Source organism: Rana temporaria, chromosome 3 (genome assembly GCF_905171775.1).
Source record: "Rana temporaria chromosome 3, aRanTem1.1, whole genome shotgun sequence".
Taxonomy (NCBI): domain Eukaryota; kingdom Metazoa; phylum Chordata; class Amphibia; order Anura; family Ranidae; genus Rana; species Rana temporaria.
In genome coordinates this window covers 144,293,876-144,315,578 of record NC_053491.1, presented here as the reverse complement: position 1 = coordinate 144,315,578, position 21,703 = coordinate 144,293,876, and the positions used below count along the sequence as shown (strand labels likewise).

The 21,703-nt window shown below is 41.4% G+C and overlaps 1 protein-coding gene across 1 annotated transcript in view; it reads right to left on the bottom strand.

The window, feature by feature from the left end:
• Positions 1-21,703, bottom strand: part of SLC2A13 (solute carrier family 2 member 13) — a 253,233-nt gene that overhangs the window by 169,497 nt on the left and 62,033 nt on the right. Inside the window, 2 exon segments of the mRNA XM_040343614.1 lie at positions 2,002-2,117; positions 2,119-2,161. Of these exon segments, the coding sequence (XP_040199548.1) occupies positions 2,002-2,117; positions 2,119-2,161 (159 nt within the window).

Below are 21,703 nucleotides of genomic sequence, written 5' to 3'. Positions count from 1 at the left end.
ATATATATATATATATATATATATATATATATATATATATATATATATATATATATATATATATATATATATAAAATTTATATTTATTATGCATTAGTGACAGTGTTCATTCTTCACCTGTTTAGTTATGCTGTCAGCTTGCAAAAATGTTCTTTTTTTACAGATGACTTATGAGCAAAAAAGAACAGAGCTATAAATAGAACTGGCAACATCCAGTAACTATTTCTGGAACCCATTTGTACTAACACTCCAGTTACACATCACATGATATCTTTCTTCGCATTGTCGTGTAAAATGCTAAAATCAAATGTCCACAAAAGTACATACAATTGTAGTGTGTGACTTTCACTTAACTCCATTCAACTGTCAATCAACCTTTATGCTTAAAAGGGAATTTCAGAGAAAGCTTCATGCCTAGTAAACGACATTGGTAAATAGACTACTGCAGAAACAAGAAGAATTACCCATTACTTACCATGCCAACGATGGAGCTTTATCATGGAAGCTAAATTTAACAGAAACAAGGTCTATGACATACCCAAACAAAAAAACATGCTTTTGTTGGTTGACAGTAGAGCTGCACGATTCTGGCCAAAATGAGAATCACAATTTGTTTGCTTAGAATGAAGATCACGATTCTCTCACGATTTTCACGGCGTAAAATCTTTTACATTTATAAAAAAAAAAAAAAATGGCTAACTTTACTGGGCTAGTTTTTTTTTAATTCATTAAAGTTTTTTTTTTCCAAAAAAATTGCATTTAAAAAGACTGCTGCGCAAATACAGTGCAACATAAAATATTGCAACAACCGCCATTTTATTCTCTAGGGTCTCTACTAAAAAATTATATAATGTTTGGGGGTTCTAAGTAATTTTCTAGCAAAAAATAAATAATGATTTTAACTTGAAAAGAGCTGTCAAAAAAAGGTTTGGTGTTTAAGTGGTTAAACGCTCCTAATTTACATACAGAAGTCAATGTGATACAAGTTTAGACTTAACTTTCCACTGATAAAGAATGTTTTCAAAACTTGGCAGGCTGCCCAGACTTTGACTTTTGGCTGAGAGCAGAGAGGAAATTCTTTGCATACCAAAGTGCAGAGAGAAAATTATTTTCATGTCAAAGATCGTGAAACCCTGCGTCAAGAATTGCAACGGGAAAATGATCGCGATAACGATTCTTGACGATTAATTGTGCAGCTCTAGTTTGACAGGTAATATTGCCCTTAGAAACGATAACATTAGTCGTCTCGATTTTCTGTTTCAATTGTTTTTAAGTTTCTTTCCAAAATATAAAATAAATACAAAATATAGCAACAACAGTAATTTGCTAATGTAATATACACAGCAGCATAGGTACAAATAAGACAAGGAACCAAGTCAGACTGCTCATTATTTCGATTAAAAGTCCAGGTAGTTATTGTGGGCCAACTCACTCAGTTCCATGATGTGGAAAACCCTGATTGGAAGGGAAACAGGGCCTTTCCAAGTAGGAAACATAAAAGCCCTTAAAACCTAGGGCATAGTCATTTCAAATGGGTGTTCAGTTTTGTGTGACATAAGTCATGTTAGTATATTTAATAGTATTTCTCCATCCACTTTCAAAGTCCTGAGACACATTAATGGTGGGATGATCTGCGTATGTCAAGATAGCCTTTGTTTCAGTTATTGTTCTATTTATTTTTGAAAGCATAGAGTTTGAAATACAATGTAAATACTTTTTTTATGACCATGTTAAAAGATCATAATGGCATTTCACAAAAAGACAGGAAAAAATTAAAAAATAAAAATTATGACCATGGCACCTGCTGTCCAAGTATGCATGGAAAGCTAAGAAAAGCCAATTTCACAAGGTCACATCATTTTTTTTTTTTAAACACTCCCTCTGGAAAGAAAATATATACAATACAAAATATCAGAGTTATCACAGTTATTGTACATAAAAACTCAGTTCTCCTTAAATATTAGAGAGAATTATTAACCTTTTGAGAAATTCATTACGAACCTCCATCCATCTCTTGGAAGGTAGCTAAAAGCGCCATCCACAACTGCTGCAAAGAACTGTCCACCCGTAATGAAGAGTGTGTTAATTGTTACTAGTCTTCCTCTCAAGTGTGAGGGGAGCGGCTTCCGCTATATACACTGGGACAGTCATAGATGCATACCTTGAACAAAAGGAAAAAGCAAATATGCTTAAAAGAAGAAGCAAGGTTCAGCTCAACTAAAGTATAGTCGTAAAGCGTTTCTAAAGTAAACATTTTTAATTACCGTAAAATAATAAAATGTTATACTTACCTGCTCTTTGGAATGGTATTGCACACAGGAGCCCTGAACCTATCTTTCGGGATCCCCCGACGGTACTATCCACTCCTCCAAGTGCTTGTTATGGGGGCAGATGTGCAGGCTCAATCCAAGCCGGGCTGTGTGCATCAATTAACACACAACGTGTGGCTCAACCACCCCAGCGCACTCCTCACAGATTTATTTGATGGACAGCAGAAGGCAATGGCTCCCGTCGGCTCATCAAGGTCCCTGTGAGGGTGATAGATAATAGCACTTCTGGATCAAGATAAAGCTCAGGTAAGTATTTGGGTGGCTGGGGGGAGCTGAACATGAACTTTTTTATTATTTTTAAATTCAGATAGAGAACTAGGAAAAAAAAATTATATATATATATAATATAATATATATAAAAATCTTCAGCCACTTTAACTTTAGTATGCAAATCACATTCTCAGTAAATAAAAATAAGGTCTCCGTACAAGTTTAAGCACCAGTGATCAACTGAATTTTTTGACTAAGTGAACTTGAAGTGTATGTAAACCCAAAATCATTTTTTTATGTTTGGCATTGTGCCACATTGTATAATAATTTTTGTAAATATGCTGCACGGTGGTGTACCTGGATATCCTGCCAGTAACAGCACTTCTTGTGCAGGCCTGATAACACTAAGCCACTACCTCGATTAGTAGGAGCGCTGTCAGTCTGTCAAAAGTGCTCCTTCCATTCAGGCGCACTTGGTAGCAGTATTGTCAGCCTGTTCCTGTTCCTGTTGGCATCCTTTATCCTGCAACAGGAGGTGCAATTACTAGCAAGAAGTTTGCAACAGATAACTAAAACTTTGCTACAAGTTCATAAAAACGTGACAGTTGTAAAATGTACTGCCCATTACAACTTTAAACAAAAGTTTGGGTACCATATGTCACATTATCAAAGTAACTATGTAACACACTCAAACACACTCCTTGGTAGCCAACCATGCCCTTCTATCTATATCCTAAAGATTATTCTTCTCTGACTGTTCTTATACAGAACCATTATAAAGTAAGTACTAAATCCTCATAAATTTACATTTAAGTAGTAATAAATAGTTAAATTATCAATCACGGATTTCAAAACGGCTGTAATAGTATAGTTGAAATAATTTTTTTTGCACTTGAAAAAGACTGCATACCTCAGTTCCAACCCAGGTAGTTGCTGTTAGGCTGTAGTCTGGCTCTTCAATCAGCCATAAGAGGTGTTGATAAATAAGCTTCCTGTTGGTCACAAAAATGGTTCCTTTCAGTGTCTCCAATCAATCTACTGCTGTTCTTTCTGAGCCAGAGTGAAAGAACACATCTCCAGGCAACCTTTAGTTGTGAATGTTCCAGCAAAGCAGCTGGCCACTGGATGGTGTAGAGTAGACTTTAGCTATGCAGTCTACCCATCAGTTGCTTGAATACAATCTGCCAGACCTTCTTCTGGATTAGAGATCTAGCAACTGATCAGCACTGCTAAAATCTACACATCCAGGACCAGCAGGAAGGAAAATGCTCACGTAAAGCAGAATGAATTGGACACACAAGCATAAAAGAAATGAATACTGATGGGCAGGGCCGGATTTACATCTCAGGAGTCTATAAGCTATAAAAAAAAAAAAAAAAAACACAACACAGCACTAATGGTTTTTGATGCGTTTTGCTGCATTCCAGTACAGCGCAGGAAAAATGCAGCATGTTCTTTTTTTTTCCTGGAACTGGAACGCCCTGCAAATGACCACACTGGTGTAAACTATGCCATTGGAAAACATATAACCTACTTTTCATGCGTTTTTTTGTTTATGCAAAAATGCACTGGGGCTGCATGAGGTGTAACGGACATCACTATTTTGAATCGGCAGCACTGGACAAGAGGAGTGCCTTATTTCTCCTTGGCAAGTACCTATACTGAAGGCTTGGAGTCGATTCCTTTGAAGTCACTGACTTGTTTTAGCAAAGAAGGACATTTTTCCCTCCAAGTTAGGGTTGCCAACCCAAAGCATCTGTGTGTGAGCTTATTTTTTACCTATATTTTAGTATTTGTAAAAAATTTGAAAAAAAAAAAAAGCATATATTCATATTTAATTCATGTATATATATATTTTACCTTGTTTTTGAGTAAAAAAAAAATTATAAAAAAAGGCAAAAAAATTGACTCAAAGATTTATAATTAACAAAATTGGCAAGTACAAAAAAAAAGCAAACTAGCACAGGAAAAAACTATATAGGCCTAAGGATTTCTCTTCGCTCAAGTCCTTACGCAAACTTGGCAAACAAGTTCGCCAATTAAAAAAAAACAAATACAAAAACCCTATGAAAACGTTATAATACAAGTATTAGTGCTATTACGTGACAAAAAGTCTAACTGACAATACCACTAAAGATGCCAACACATCATTCAATGTTATTTGTAACAGAACCATCCTAGGGGGCAGTTCCTAAAATATACTGGCGCCCAGGAAAGTAGAATAAAAATACTTGGCAAAGGTCATAGCATTTATTTTTAACTAACGATCAAGCAATGTCATAACACTAAGGGGGTGCAGCTGTTTTTCTCCTTCACAAAATTGTTTTCTGTAAATGCTATTAATTAGGTGCAAGCGCTTGCAGGGCTGGGGTCAGTTTGTCAAAATCAGTTAGCAAATCTGAGCAGGAGTCTTAAAAGGATAAGCTTTAATTTAATTACAAAATAAATGCACATATTTTTGAAGGTAAAAAGAGAAAGGTATATATTTTTTATTTATTTTTTAAAACACAGGAGCCTACAACCCATGACCAGAATATTGTTGGTGTAATGTCAGGCTCTTGCACAAAGAGGAAAGATTTACTAAAATTGGTGCACAGTAGTCAATCAGCATCTAACCTTAGCTTGTTCAATTAAACTTTGGCAATAAAAACCTGGAAGCTGATTGGTTTCTACACAGAAGGGAGCCTGATTTTGCACTCTCCAACCATAGTACACAACCTTACACTGCCTACAGCTCTGTTACCAGTACCTATGTACTGACTGTCATTTTCAGAGCTGTAGGCAATGTGAATAGTGTGCTGATCAGCAAACCACAATTTGTTCAAATTACTATCTGCTGCGGCCGCAAATGGGACTTTTAACCTCTCCATTCACAGATTCCTGTAAATGAATGACGTGGAGTGCAAGCACAACCCCCAACAGCTGCCCCATTTTTCAAATTTGACAGCAAGTGTGGGGAGTGGGGCCCTTGCCCACCATCACACTGAAGGGAAGCAGAACAAGAAGAAGTTACACCCTAAATACTATAGCAGCAAATAAATGTTTATTTATATATATATATATATATATAACACACACATATACACATACACAGTTTATACTCGAGTATAAGCCGAGGTACATAATTTTACCACAAAAAAAACTGGGAAAACGTATTGACTCGAGTATAAGCCAAGGGTGAAAATGCAGCAGCTACTGTAAGCGGAAAAGAGGGTCAACGATGCCCATTTGCCACGCCTCACTGTGCCTATTGCAACCTCACTGTACCGATTGTCACTGTGCCCATCCTCACTGTGCCAATTGTCACTGTGCCCATCCTCACTATGCCAATTGTCAGTGTACCTGAAATTGACAGGCTGCGGGGGGTCCATTCGTTGTTTAAAACTTGCGGTCTCCTCCTGGTCCCTTCCGTGATAGGCGTTTCCTCAGCGGACACAGTTTCGCCTATCTCGGACGTTCTCTCATCCTTGGACTCAGTTTCCCAGCAGGACACTGTGTTCAGCCAATCACAGACGTCCTTTTGTCCGAGGATGAAAAGGCGTCTGTGATTGGCGAAACACTGAACCATAGTGTCTGCTGGGATGGGTGAGAATGAGAGAACGATCATGAAACGGCGTTTCTTTGCAGACACAGTTCCGCCTATCACAGAAGGGACCAGGAGGAGACCGCAAGTTTTAAACGATGGACGCCCGCAGCCTCTCAATAATTATTAGGTACACTGACTCGAGTATAAGCCAAGGGGGGGCATTTTCAGCCCAAAAAAAGGCTACAAAATGTCATATATTAGGGCTGTGGAAATTAAAGATGAATTCCTCGATTAATCTGTTAATTTTTTTGATCGATCAAAATTCTTTTGATCGTACTAGTGGTGCAACGGATCGTAAATGATGCATTTTAAGTGTGGCACACCACAACAAAGAGCATGTGGATTGTGCTGTGGCACTTATATGTCAACACCAATTTTAAGATTTTAAGTGTGCATTGTGTTGGGCCTTTCTGAAGAAAGCACCGACAGTGCACTATACAGACTGCTAAATGTGTTACCGTGTCTTACTACAAAGAAACACTGTGATGCCAGCCTAAAATGATAGTTGCCAACTTATAATAAGCATGTAGCAAATCCAGTTAAAAAATAAATAAAGCCAGATCTATTTACAGTTAGGTCCATATAGATTTGGACACAGGCATCATTTTAGTTGTTTCAGGAATTTACCAAAACATTTAAACTATAGCCAGATAATGGATACAGGCTGAAAGTGCACACTCTCAGGTAGGTTTTAGAATTACAGATGTTAAGAATAGCCATCACCCTTTTTCAAAAGGAAAATAACCCATGGTCAAGGTGTATGGAATAAACCAGATGGAACCTGACTAAGTGCCGGTCCATCTCCATAGAAATCCTCAAGAAAAAAAAAAAAAACGACTGCACACCTAGAGGTTCAATTGCCTTTTATTGATCACTGCGATAGACGAAGGACACAAGCATACAGTCACGTAGACGTGTTTCACACATACATCTTGTGATTAATCCCTTTTTAAAGAGACTAAAGGAATTGGACAATTGAATCAAAAGCCGTTTCATGGCCAGGTGTGGGCTACTTCTTCATTATTTCCTCATCAATTAAGCAGAGTTCCAGCCAAAAGTGGAACTTCCGCTCATTTGTCTCCTCCCCCCTTCCAGTGTCCCATTTGGCACCTTTCGGGGGGAGGGGGGGGGGGGACAGGATACAAGACAGGTATCATGTTCCCACTTCCGGGAGCCACAGCCGCGGCTAATTGACATCAACGCTCAGCTCCCTCCTCCTCCCCCTGTTGCTGGGCCAGTAGGAGAGAGGAACGGAGCCTTGCGAATGCAAAGCAGGGTTCCTGGCGTGAAGCCGTAAGGCTACACTGTCAGGTTTCCTTACCCGCAATGGCGGTGGCAGCACCCGACAGCTGATGGAAACATCAGCTGCAGTGTCGACATTGCTGGACTCCAGGACAGACAAGTGTCCTATTATTAATTTAAATGTTTGCAGCGGTGGGTGGACCTCCGCCTTAAGTATGGTATTTGCATTTGAAATCTATTGCTGTGAACCTACATCATGCATTCAAAAGGAGCTGTCCATGCAAGTGAAACAGGCCATTGTAAGGCTTAAAAAAATGAAACAAATCCTTCCATTCTTAGAGATAGCAGTAACTTTAGGAGTGACCAAATCAACAGTTTTGTACATTCCGAGGGAAGAACGCACTGGTCAGCAACATAAAAAGGCCTGGACGTCCATAGAAGACAAGAGTGGTGGATGATCGCAAGATCATCTCTATGGTAAAGAAAAACCTATTCACAACATCCAGACACTCTCCAGAAGGGTGACGTATCATTATCAATGGAAAAAAATGGAAAAAAACAAGATGCGCTACATATAGTACAATGTAAACAAGTGTCCAAAAAATGATGAAATGAATCATCGATGAATAATAGTGAGATATAAATAAACAACAAATATTCAGGAAAAAGTCCTTAGTGGAAACGGAAAAGTCCTTTCACCAGTGATTATGAAAAGCAATGTCCATATTGGTAAGTGACAATCCAAAAAAGAAAAGACCTCCACCAAACGAGTATTGAATCTGCTTACCAGATTCCCGGTGGTCTCTTAATTAAAAGAAGACCCCAGGTAGCATGAAGGTATTAAACTCTGCAGAGTCGAAGCTTGAGGGACAATCAGGCAAACGATCTTGGTTACACTCCAGTGTTAGGGGATACGGTGACCATACCACATAGAAAACATAGGAGGCCACAATAGTGTAAATCCGTAAAGAATTAGTTTATTAAAAGTTGGTAACAAAAACACACTTACAATTTAGCAGTGTTTGACAGGCATATCAAGTGACGCTCCGGCCGGAAGCAGACCAAACAGCCCATCAAATGGTGTGGAAATATGCAGACAGCGGGGGGTGATACCGGTGTAAATGCACGTTCCGCCCGACCTGGTTTCGCGACAAATCGCTTCCTCTGGGGCACGGGCAACACACCGAATCACCCCCCTTAAATAGCAAAAGGACGCCAGTATGGGAGGAGCCAGCGTCACCTGCCGCGCCTGCGCATGACTGGATGGTCCAAGCCTCGTTCTGGGACAAACCAGTGCTAATGCGCATGCGCCGGCGGGACGTATGACAGCAAACGCTTTAGTAGGCGCCAGCGAGCTCCCACAATGTATAATTGCGGCGTGAGTATAAAAACAAGGGCTCCCGCAGCATGACAGCAAACTACTGCGGGAAAACTTGAACTAAAAAAGTCTAAATTAAGGCGCGGGGATCGCTTCCGCATCACGTGGTCATACACCACCACGTGATTCGTCAGCAGCGTGATGACGTGACTGGGCGGAGGAGCCCCGCGTCATAAATGCAAATTAAAAACAGGCAGTCTGTATGTGGAATGCCAGCCAAGCCTCGTTTTGGTGAAAACCAAGAGAGCCGATCAGCTGGTCATATCCTGACCAATCGAGCAGCTCCGTTGGCAAAGGCCGGGCGAACAATCCGGAGACAGACTACAGCAAGAGAGCAATAAAATAAAATATAATGTAATGGAACGACAAAAGTCGGCATGGCTGCACACTATAAAATATTGACAATGGCCCCTAAAAAATATGAATAAAAATAGATATAAAAGTAAAAACCTGGAAAAGGAGGTATGTAAAAAACTGTGTCCCAATGTGAGTGTTAAGCTAGGAAATGAATCTAATCGCAAAGTATAAATGACTAATACATTGTGCTTTCACTCAGTAAGGGCCCTAGTGATAAACACATACAGGTACACAAAACAACACAATGGGAAGAGCCAACACATCCAGGGTACAGACCCTAGTCACCTTGTTCAAGACATGATTGGAACATTATTCAAAGAAACCAAATAATCTACCTAATACATGATATGGTGATAACATCAGATTAAAAGGAAAAAGACACATGGTGACATAATGTACGCTGGGTGAATAGATCTAAGAGTTGTTTATAAAGGCGTTAATATCTGTATCGATATTCAGCCCAAATGGCGTGTAAGTTTTGACTCTATATATCCATGCCATTTCTTGCTTAGATATTTCACGAACAAGGTTGCTACCTCTCCAATGCGGGCGGTATTTGTCAATCCCGACAAACAACGTGTTGGAGGGATCCCTATTGTGTTTTAAATCATAATGTCTGGAAACGGAGTGTTTGTCAAATCCTGCCCTAATTTTAGCGATATGCTCGTTTAGCCTAACTGACAAGGCTCTTTTGGTGCGGCCAATGTACTGCAAGCCGCATGGACACTGGATAAGGTATATCACCCCCTTAGTTGAACAGGTTATGAACGGTTCAACCTCAAAAGTTTTGTTGGTTGCTGTGGATTGAAAGGAACAAATCTTTCTATTTTGGCAACTATTTAGAGAGCAAACTTGGCATCGTTTGCACCTAAAATATCCCGTGAGGTTCTCAAGAAATGTCCTTGTAGCTCTAGGGGGATCATGTACACTGGGAGCAATACGGCTCCCAATAGTAGAAGCTCCCCTAAACACCACATTAGGTCTAACCGGAAGCAATGGCGCTAGGATCTGGTCAGTTGTCAAAATGTGCCAATGCTTCTGGATAAGTTTCTTGACGCTGAAGTGTTGAGCGGAAAATGTGGTGATGAAGGGCAGAGAAAAACCCTCAGTTGGAGGCCTTTTAACCTTATCTGCCAATAATGTAGGCCTCTCAGTGTTTCTAGCTCTCTCCATTGCCTGTGAGAGGGTAGACCTGTCATACCCCTTCTCCTCAAACCTCTTAGAGAGGATTAAGGCCTGCTCTTCAAACATCAGAGTGTTAGAACAATTGCGTTTGAGGCGCATAAACTGGCCCAAAGGGACAGATTTGAGCCATGCTGGCAAATGGCAACTGTCCAAAGGTATGTATGAGTTGCGGTCAGTTGGTTTAAAGAAGGTAGATGTCACAAATCTATCATTTTCGATGGTGATCTGAAGATCCAGAAAATGGATAGACTGTTGGCTGGATTCATAATTAAATTTAATGCCCCTGGTGTTTTGATTCAAGTGGGTCATAAATTCAAGAAGATCAGATTCACTACCGTCCCATAGGAGGAGGACGTCATCGATATACCTCGACCAGAGTATTATCTCCGGTCGACGTTGGTGATCGATGACGTCCTCCTCCCACTTGGCCATGAAGAGATTGGCCAAGCTGGGGGCGTATTTAGCCCCCATAGCCACACCCCTATCCTGTCTGTAAAAGATGTTATCAAACAGGAAATAATTGTGGGTGGCCGCATATTTTAATAGAGTCATAATGAACTCTATCTGCATCTGTACAAGACCAGATTGTCTTGTCAGATACAATAGTACGGCCTCAAGTCCCAAGTGATGTGGGATTATGGTGTAGAGGGAGGTCACATCAGCTGTGACCATCCAAATACCTGGCTTAGGAGAGATACTGGCTAGTGTGTTAATCACCTGTTTCGTATCTCTGATATACGAGGGGATTTTCTGCACAAGTGGTTGCAGATAGAGTTCATTATGACTCTATTAAAATATGCGGCCACCCACAATTATTTCCTGTTTGATAACATCTTTTACAGACAGGATAGGGGTGTGGCTATGGGGGCTAAATACGCCCCCAGCTTGGCCAATCTCTTCATGGCCAAGTGGGAGGAGGACGTCATCGATCACCAACGTCGACCGGAGATAATACTCTGGTCGAGGTATATCGATGACGTCCTCCTCCTATGGGACGGTAGTGAATCTGATCTTCTTGAATTTATGACCCACTTGAATCAAAACACCAGGGGCATTAAATTTAATTATGAATCCAGCCAACAGTCTATCCATTTTCTGGATCTTCAGATCACCATCGAAAATGATAGATTTGTGACATCTACCTTCTTTAAACCAACTGACCGCAACTCATACATACCTTTGGACAGTTGCCATTTGCCAGCATGGCTCAAATCTGTCCCTTTGGGCCAGTTTATGCGCCTCAAACGCAATTGTTCTAACACTCTGATGTTTGAAGAGCAGGCCTTAATCCTCTCTAAGAGGTTTGAGGAGAAGGGGTATGACAGGTCTACCCTCTCACAGGCAATGGAGAGAGCTAGAAACACTGAGAGGCCTACATTATTGGCAGATAAGGTTAAAAGGCCTCCAACTGAGGGTTTTTCTCTGCCCTTCATCACCACATTTTCCGCTCAACACTTCAGCGTCAAGAAACTTATCCAGAAGCATTGGCACATTTTGACAACTGACCAGATCCTAGCGCCATTGCTTCCGGTTAGACCTAATGTGGTGTTTAGGGGAGCTTCTACTATTGGGAGCCGTATTGCTCCCAGTGTACATGATCCCCCTAGAGCTACAAGGACATTTCTTGAGAACCTCACGGGATATTTTAGGTGCAAACGATGCCAAGTTTGCTCTCTAAATAGTTGCCAAAATAGAAAGATTTGTTCCTTTCAATCCACAGCAACCAACAAAACTTTTGAGGTTGAACCGTTCATAACCTGTTCAACTAAGGGGGTGATATACCTTATCCAGTGTCCATGCGGCTTGCAGTACATTGGCCGCACCAAAAGAGCCTTGTCAGTTAGGCTAAACGAGCATATCGCTAAAATTAGGGCAGGATTTGACAAACACTCCGTTTCCAGACATTATGATTTAAAACACAATAGGGATCCCTCCAACACGTTGTTTGTCGGGATTGACAAATACCGCCCGCATTGGAGAGGTAGCAACCTTGTTCGTGAAATATCTAAGCAAGAAATGGCATGGATATATAGAGTCAAAACTTACACGCCATTTGGGCTGAATATCGATACAGATATTAACGCCTTTATAAACAACTCTTAGATCTATTCACCCAGCGTACATTATGTCACCATGTGTCTTTTTCCTTTTAATCTGATGTTATCACCATATCATGTATTAGGTAGATTATTTGGTTTCTTTGAATAATGTTCCAATCATGTCTTGAACAAGGTGACTAGGGTCTGTACCCTGGATGTGTTGGCTCTTCCCATTGTGTTGTTTTGTGTACCTGTATGTGTTTATCACTAGGGCCCTTACTGAGTGAAAGCACAATGTATTAGTCATTTATACTTTGTGATTAGATTCATTTCCTAGCTTAACACTCACATTGGGACACAGTTTTTTACATACCTCCTTTTCCAGGTTTTTACTTTTATATCTATTTTTATTCATATTTTTTAGGGGCCATTGTCAATATTTTATAGTGTGCAGCCATGCCGACTTTTGTCGTTCCATTACATTATATTTTATTTTATTTTATTCCTTTAACAATTATACTTATGCCGGCTGCAGCAGATGAGAACGGTGATTAGGTTGTGCTATAACCACCGGTTCTCTTGCTGTAGTCTGTCTCCGGATTGTTCGCCCGGCCTTTGCCAACGGAGCTGCTCGATTGGTCAGGATATGACCAGCTGATCGGCTCTCTTGGTTTTCACCAAAACGAGGCTTGGCTGGCATTCCACATACAGACTGCCTGTTTTTAATTTGCATTTATGACGCGGGGCTCCTCCGCCCAGTCACGTCATCACGCTGCTGACGAATCACGTGGTGGTGTATGACCACGTGATGCGGAAGCGATCCCCGCGCCTTAATTTAGACTTTTTTAGTTCAAGTTTTCCCGCAGTAGTTTGCTGTCATGCTGCGGGAGCCCTTGTTTTTATACTCACGCCGCAATTATACATTGTGGGAGCTCGCTGGCGCCTACTAAAGCGTTTGCTGTCATACGTCCCGCCGGCGCATGCGCATTAGCACTGGTTTGTCCCAGAACGAGGCTTGGACCATCCAGTCATGCGCAGGCGCGGCAGGTGACGCTGGCTCCTCCCATACTGGCGTCCTTTTGCTATTTAAGGGGGGTGATTCGGTGTGTTGCCCGTGCCCCAGAGGAAGCGATTTGTCGCGAAACCAGGTCGGGCGGAACGTGCATTTACACCGGTATCACCCCCCGCTGTCTGCATATTTCCACACCATTTGATGGGCTGTTTGGTCTGCTTCCGGCCGGAGCGTCACTTGATATGCCTGTCAAACACTGCTAAATTGTAAGTGTGTTTTTGTTACCAACTTTTAATAAACTAATTCTTTACGGATTTACACTATTGTGGCCTCCTATGTTTTCTATGTGGTATGGTCACCGTATCCCCTAACACTGGAGTGTAACCAAGATCGTTTGCCTGATTGTCCCTCAAGCTTCGACTCTGCAGAGTTTAATACCTTCATGCTACCTGGGGTCTTCTTTTAATTAAGAGACCACCGGGAATCTGGTAAGCAGATTCAATACTCGTTTGGTGGAGGTCTTTTCTTTTTTGGATTGTCACTTACCAATATGGACATTGCTTTTCATAATCACTGGTGAAAGGACTTTTCCATTTCCACTAAGGACTTTTTCCTGAATATTTGTTGTTTATTTATATCTCACTATTATTCATCGATGATTCATTTCATCATTTTTTGGACACTTGTTTACATTGTACTATATGTAGCGCATCTTGTTTTTTTCCATATGTTTTCACTGTTTGTATATATTCAGTAAGGTGCAGCTTCACTTTATCACATTTGATTGTCACTCAGTAGTAGTCATTTTTTATCACGCTATTTATTAGCGCGGTTGCTTCTCCATTTTTTTCGTATCATTATCAATGTCTACAATCAATAGAAGACTTCAAGAGAGCAAAATAGAGGATTCGCCACAAAGTGCAAACCATTCATAAGCCTGAAGAATAGAAAAGAAAGATTATACTTTGCCAAAAAAACATCTAAAAAAAGCCAGACCAGTTCTGGAAAAGCATTCTTTAAAGGGATGAAAATAAGATTAATCTGTACCAGAATGATAGCAAGAAGCCGCATGAATTCTGCAGTGTTTAGAGATATACTGTCAGCCCAGATGCAGCAAAGTTGATTGGACAGCGCTTCACAGTACAGATGGACAATGATCCAAAACACACTGCAAAAGCAACCCAGGAGCTTGCGAAGGAAAAAAGTGGAATATTCTGTATTTCACCTGATCTCAACCCAATTGAGCATGCATTTCACTTGCTTAAAGTGGTTGTAACCCCACTTTTACAACCTGCACCTACAGGTAAACCTAGATTAAGGCTTACCTGTAGGTGCAAAAAGATATCTCCTTAACCTACATGGTTAAGGAGATATTTGCAGAAAACACTGCACCGATGTCTACGTGCACTGAGCGTCCTGGCATAATGAATGGGATTATGACGGTCCCACACGCATGCGTGGTAATGACGTCATCGCCGCTCCGGCCAATCACAGTGCCGGAGCTGCGATACCAGGAAAAAGCTCCAAGGGGACATGGTGGTGGGGAACGAGGAGCACTTCGGGGGCATCAATTTCAGGTAAGTGCCTCATAATGAGCTAGTATGCTATGCATACTAGCTCATTATGCCTTTCACTTTCTCTTGCAGGTAGTTTTTTTTCTGGATTATTTTAAGAGGGTTTACTTCCTCTTTAAGGCAAAACTAAAGGCAGAAAGACTCACAAAGAAAGAACTACTGAAGACAGCTGCAGTTGGGCTGGATTCATACCTATGCAGTTTCAGTGCTTTTTGCATTTTTCAGATTTGCACTACAGTCCATGTACCATGGTTTTCATATGGAATGTGTTCTGTGGTGCAAATCTGTAAAATGCAAAAAGCACTTAAAATGCATAGGTGTGAATTCAGCCCTAGAGCCTGACAAAGCATCCAAAAACGGGGGGGACTCAGTCTCTGGTAATATCCATGGGTTCCAGACTTCAGTCATTGCCAGTAAAGGATTCTCTACAAAATATTAAAAAAAAATGTTTTTATTTATGATTATATAAATTTGTCCAATTACATTTGAGCCCCTGAAAATGGGGGGATGGTGTATATAAATGGTTGCAGTTCCTTAAATTTGTATTGGATATTTATGTTCAACCACTTAAATTAAAGCTGAAAAGTCTTCAAAATTCATTTGGATTTTTTCCTTTTAAATTTTATTCTAGTGGCATACAGAGCCAAAAGTATGAAAATTGTGCCCGTGTCCAAATATATATGGACCCAATTGTACTTGTTCTAGGTCAGTGACACAATGCAATTTTTCAGCTTGACAGTCAGGAAAATGTGCACTTTCAAAAAGGACAGCAATGTTAGCCTATATATTTGTATCAGCATGGGTTTTCTTAAGAGCTTTGATAGCTATACCTCTAGAGCATAAGTGTCAAACACAAGGCCCGCGGGCCGAATCCGGCCCTCCAGGCAATTTCATGTGGCCCTCGCACCTCTCCTGCAGCTGCAGGGGAGCTCCAGCACTCCTCCAGACTTTTACTTTCTGCTTTAAAAATGCATCCAGCTTCTTCCCAGCAGCAGCATAAGGAAAGGGGGATGCACAGTGATGTAAGGGAGAGTAGGGGACTTAACTTCTGATGGTGGGGGTGGCTCTTGACATCTAATATAAGGGGAGGGGATGCGCTGGACATCCAATCTTACAGATACAACTGCCCCTTTTGAGGGCAATCATAATGCTGATGCGGCCCACACTAAAATTGAGTTTTTACACCCCTGCTCTAGAGGGTATGGACCTACATTTAAACGGTAATGCCGCATACACACGATCGGTCAAACCGATGAGAACGGTCTGATGGACCGTTTTCATCAGACCAAAGCGATCGTGTGTAGGCCCCATCGGTTATTTATCCATAGGTTAAAAAAAAGCAATCTTGTTTTAAATTTAACTGATGGATATCGAACCAATAGAAAAAAACGATCGTTTGTAGGCACGTTTAAAATCCACGCATGCTCAGAATCAAGTCGACGCATGCTTGGAAGCATTGAACTTCGTTTTTTTCAGCACGTCGTCGTGTTTTACGTCACAGCGTTCTGACACGATCGTTTTTTTTAAACAATGGTGTGTAGGCACGACTGACCATCAGTCAGCTTCATCAGTTAACCAATGAAAACGGTCTATCAGATGGACCGATCGTGTGTACAGGCTTTACCGAATCTCCATCACCTCCATAATTTTATCATCTGGTAAACCTTCAGTTTAAATTTCTTGCAATATTGAGATGAGCATTTGAATTTAGAAGCGGTATTAAAGCTTTCTGTTTTTTTTTTTGGGGGGGGGGGGTTAATAACAAACATGTTATACTTACCTGCTTTGTACAGTGGTTTTGCATTGGATCAGCTCTGATCATCTTCTTTGAGTCCCCCTGAAAGCTTTGACAAAAAAAAACCCTGGAAGCAGTGTTTGCCAACCTACCAGATTGAAATTTACTGGCACGACACCGAAATTTACTGGCGCAGCCACATTTTTACTGCCATTTCACAAAAAGTTACTCAATTAAATTTTTAGGTACAAATTTCAGTATTTAGGCTACAAACAAGTACGCTAGGCAAAAACAATGGGATTTAAGGTAAAAAAACTTGTTATTTTTGATATAATAAGGGCAAATTAATAATCTCCCCCTGCCTCCATCCCCTCTGCGGTGGCACCACAACCCCTGTCTCCATCCCCCACCCTCTGCGGTGCCCCATCCCCCTCTGCTGTGCCACCAACACCCCCTGCCCTCCAATCTCCCCCTGCCTCCATCCCCCTCTGCGGTGCCACCGCAGCCGCAATCACCCCCTGCCTCCAATCTCATGCGCAGTTCCAAGCCGAACCGATCTTGGCTATTTTTACTGGCACATTCCCGCAAACCACAAACATTTACGAACGGGGGAAAAAGTGTCCGTTTTTATGAACGGTCTGTAAAAATACGACACGGTTGGCAACACTTGCCTGTAAGATGATTTGTTTCTATGCAGAGCTGCACCAGATTTTGCACTCTCCAGTTTTAGTAAAATCAACCCTATGTTACTCCACACCATAGCCTCCATTTTAAATGACATTCATAAATTGCAGGTAGTGGTGTGGAGCTTTTGGTGTCCCATACAGTTTTACTATTTATTTATTTTTATTCTGTAAAAAGAGATCTGTAATTTGAGGTGAGGTCCAACAGGTCTGGAAATCAGGCTGTCCTCCCAACTTGTTTTTATTAATTAAATTTGAACAGTGTGCCAATTGCTTTGGAGTCCGTTTTACAAATCCTGTACCTAATAGAGAATCGGTTATTATAGTAATTAAATTCATTGTTGAGACGGCCCACTGTAAGAAAGATTGTGCCGGACATAATCATTAGGTGGTGCCCACAGAAGAAGAATGTCATATAGGCTTCTTTTCCCAACTACACACTATAGTGCAATAATACAAAAAAAATATGAAAAAAAAAAATACAATACAATACAATAATGTCGCGTACACAAACTTGGAAATTCCGACAAGAAAAGTCCGATGTGAGCTTTTGGTCAGAAATTCCGGCCGTGTGTATGCTCCATCGGACTTTTGCTGGCGGAATTTTCCGAAATTCTCGGCTCGTCGTACGTCTTGTATGTTACAAGTTCTTGACAGTCGGAATTTCCTACAAGATTTGTGTGACCGTGTGTATGCAACACAAGTTTGAGCCAACATTGCGTTAGAAAAAATTCACGGTTTTCTTGTCGGAATTTCCGATCGTGTGTATGCGGCATAAAACCTTGGATTGTGAGCAGAAATTTTTCCAGAAACCTGCTTTTAATCCAAAGCACTTGTGTATTCAAAACGAATTTCCCCATTAGAAATGATGGAACTCAGATGATTTGTTCCACAACCATTTATTCATAAATCCTTCAGTTTATAATCCATATAAAAAGATTATAGCAATGTGATAGGTTGTGTAACATAAAATGCCCATCACAAATGGCAGCCTCCACAAGAGGTTTAAAAAGAGAATAGAGGTGCTCCAAGTGTAGCAATATGGTTACATTTAATGCAAGTATAACATTTATCAACTCACATGGTTGATGATTTAAAGTGGCACATCGAAGTATGCAGGCACCCAGGGTAAGCTGTCCACATAGACCATCCTCTGCCCCACTGTCAATCTGCAATCGTGACCGGGAGACTTTTTGACGCCCTGCCAGCGCAGCGCCTCACTGTGAAAGCAGTCAGGCTTTCACATTATGATTGCAGATGAGGCTTCTTTCAGGAGCTTTTTTTAACGCTAATACCCTTTTCACACTGGAGCCTTTTTCAGGCGCTTTAGTGTGAAAGCACTCAGGCATTCACATTGGGATTGCAGATGCAGCTTCTTTCAGGCACTTTTTCTAATGCTAAAGTGCCTGAAAAACGCCCCCAGTGTGAAAGGGGTCTTACTGTATTTCAATAACTGTGTGTGAAGCAATGATGTTACTAGCCGATGCACTGAAGTAGATCTTTTAAAACATAAACTTCACAAATGCACCCTATTTTATAGTAGAAGTGTAGAGAGCAAAGGGTTTACCTCAGTGCTGAAGACTTCACTGTATGCTTACTTTCTATAGCTACCGTAATCATTTTGGAATACTGGAAATTAGCTAGGTTTATAAAGATGACAAGTTCCTTTCTCCTTTATTACACTCTAATGCCCCGTACACACGACTCACTTTTTGTGATGAAAAAAAAATGTAATTTTTTATCATGAAAAAAATGACGACATTTTTCCAACTTCATCATTAAAAATTATGTTGCCTACACACCATCGTTTTTGAAAAATGATGACCACAAGCGACGGCACTCTAAAGGGAAGTTCTATTTGCCTTGAGGCTGCTTTTAGCTGGTTACTTGTTAGCAAAAGACGATTTGCGCTTTTTTGTCTGTTACAGCTTGATGAATGTGCTTATTCCATTATGAATGGTAGTTTTAACTCCCGTCTCATAACTTGCTTCTAGGCATGTGCGGGTTTAAAACTTCATTTTTGCCCACACACGATAATTTTTTATGACACAAAAAATGACATTTAAAAAAATGACATAAAAAATTGAAGCATGTTCGAATTTTTTTTTTGGTCTTTTTTCAGAAGACAAAAATGATGTTTTGCCCACACACGATCATTTTAAATGACTTTTTAAAAATGTCATTTATTTCATCACAAAAAGTGATCGTGTGTACAGGGATAAGAATTCTAAAAGGTTGAACAGAATGCTGAAATGTCAAACTGAAAAGAATTGACAAATCACGCCACAGTGAAAAGTTTATTTTCCAGCTTACCCAAATTAAATTAAATGGTTCATTGTGGTTAAAGTGATATTATGGGTTCAGTTTTTATTTTTTTTAACTAACAAACATGTTATAATTACCCTCCACTGTGCAGTTCGTTTTGCACAGGAGCGCCCCGATCGTCTTCTTCTGGGTCCACGGCGGCTCCTCCCCACAATAGATAAAACCCTCCCCCCCCTGGGAAGCTCTATCCCAAGGGGGTTACCTTGCGGGTGCCGTCCCGTGTCATACACTCGGCGTCCATAGCCGCAGAGTGTATGACTCGGCCCTGCCCCCGGCAGCCGCCTAATTGGATTTGATTGACCAATGACTGCGCTGCTATCATACTATCCAATGAAGAGCCAAGAGGGGAGAGAGACGCGGGATCGCGCTCACGGAAATTTGGGGCTCAGGTAAAGTAAAAACGGGGGGGCTGGGGGGGCCAGGCACAGCAGGGTGTTTTTTCACCTTAATGCATAGGATGCATCAAGGTAATAAAACACGAGGGTTTACAACCCCTTTAAGGGTTCAGTAAATTACTAGTGTTAAAAGTGGTAAATGGACAGAAAAAATATATTACCTTAAATTGCAATTAGTTTCTTATTTTTATCTTGTTACAAATATGCAAAATATCCTGACCTTTGACAAGCTGCTGGAAGTCCCCTTTGACTCCACAGCACACCTTACATGTCTTAGGGCTCTTTCACACGGGCGAACCGTATGTCTGCTTTTTCATCCATCCGGGTACGGATGAAACAGGGACATAAATTGGTCCCTATGAGATTGCGGGTGTCATCGGATGAACATCCGCTGACACCCGATCTCACCCGACTCCGCAATCCTCCGATTCTGCAGACCGAGGAAAACCCTATTTTCCATCAGTCTTGCAGATCGGATCGGGTGAAGACGGACAGACGGTCCGTGTTCATTCCGATCCCCCCCATAGGGAGAGCGGAAAAAGACATGGCGGTCCCTGCACAGTGTGCGGAGGACCGCCCTGTCATCCGACGGCTAGCGGGGATCCCCCGCATGAGCAAGCGGAAATTCACGGAGCGGATCGTCACTGATCCGCCCCGTGTGAAAGAGCCATTAGGACTGAAACCCCTTTCACAGTCTTAAATTCATAGGCCAAAGACTGGCTTTTATGGGTGATCGGGAGTTGGGCGTGTCATGACTGACCACACTAGAGAAAATTAAAAAAACATTTTTAAAATTGAAAGATCTGACAGTTTTTGACCTGTTCTGGTGCCCCTTTCAGTGCCAAGTCATCCTGTGCCCAGGGCAAGATGCCAAAAACAAGCACTTTCTCCGAGTCTGTTGTAACTCCTTCCCACCGCTGCCTCCTAGTCCTTCAAAAAGTTCTAAATGCTGGGAAGCAGAGGTGGGCAATCAGATCATGTGACTGCTGTGATTGGCAGTCAAATAATCAGTTCCTGATTGCAAGTATGCATCGGAGAGCTTTCCGGTACCCACTGGTTACAGTGCCAGTGGTGTCTTTTGGTTTTGTGTTACCCCTGAGCAAGACTAAAATCAAGCACCCATCCCACCCACCCCCCCATCTAAATTTGTCCCACCCCAGCTGCGGTATAACCGTTCTTGTCCCACCAGTAATTACCCCACACACACACACACAAAAAAATCCCCTCCTTACCTAAAAACCCCTCAAGTGGACCCCTCCCTATAACAAAATTCTGACACCACAGCACCTCTTGTTCACTCCTTAACTCTGCAGCCCTGCACCCCCTCCTTCACCACTCTGTGATGCCTCCATGATGGCATCACAGAGCTGGATGTTAGGGACCTTGTGCTCCTCCATCTTCCATTTGAGGATGCCCCACAGACGCTCAATAGGGTTTAGGTCTGGAAACTACTTGGCCAGTCCATCACCTTTATCCTCATCTTCTTTAGAAAGGCAGTGGTCGTCTTGGAGGTGTGTTTGTGGTAGTATAAAAGTTGGAATACTGCCCTGCTGCCCAGTCTCCGAAGGGAGGGGGATCATGCTCAGTTTCAGTATGTCACAGTACATGTTGGTATTAATGGTTCCCTCAAACTGTAGCTCCCCAGTGCTAAA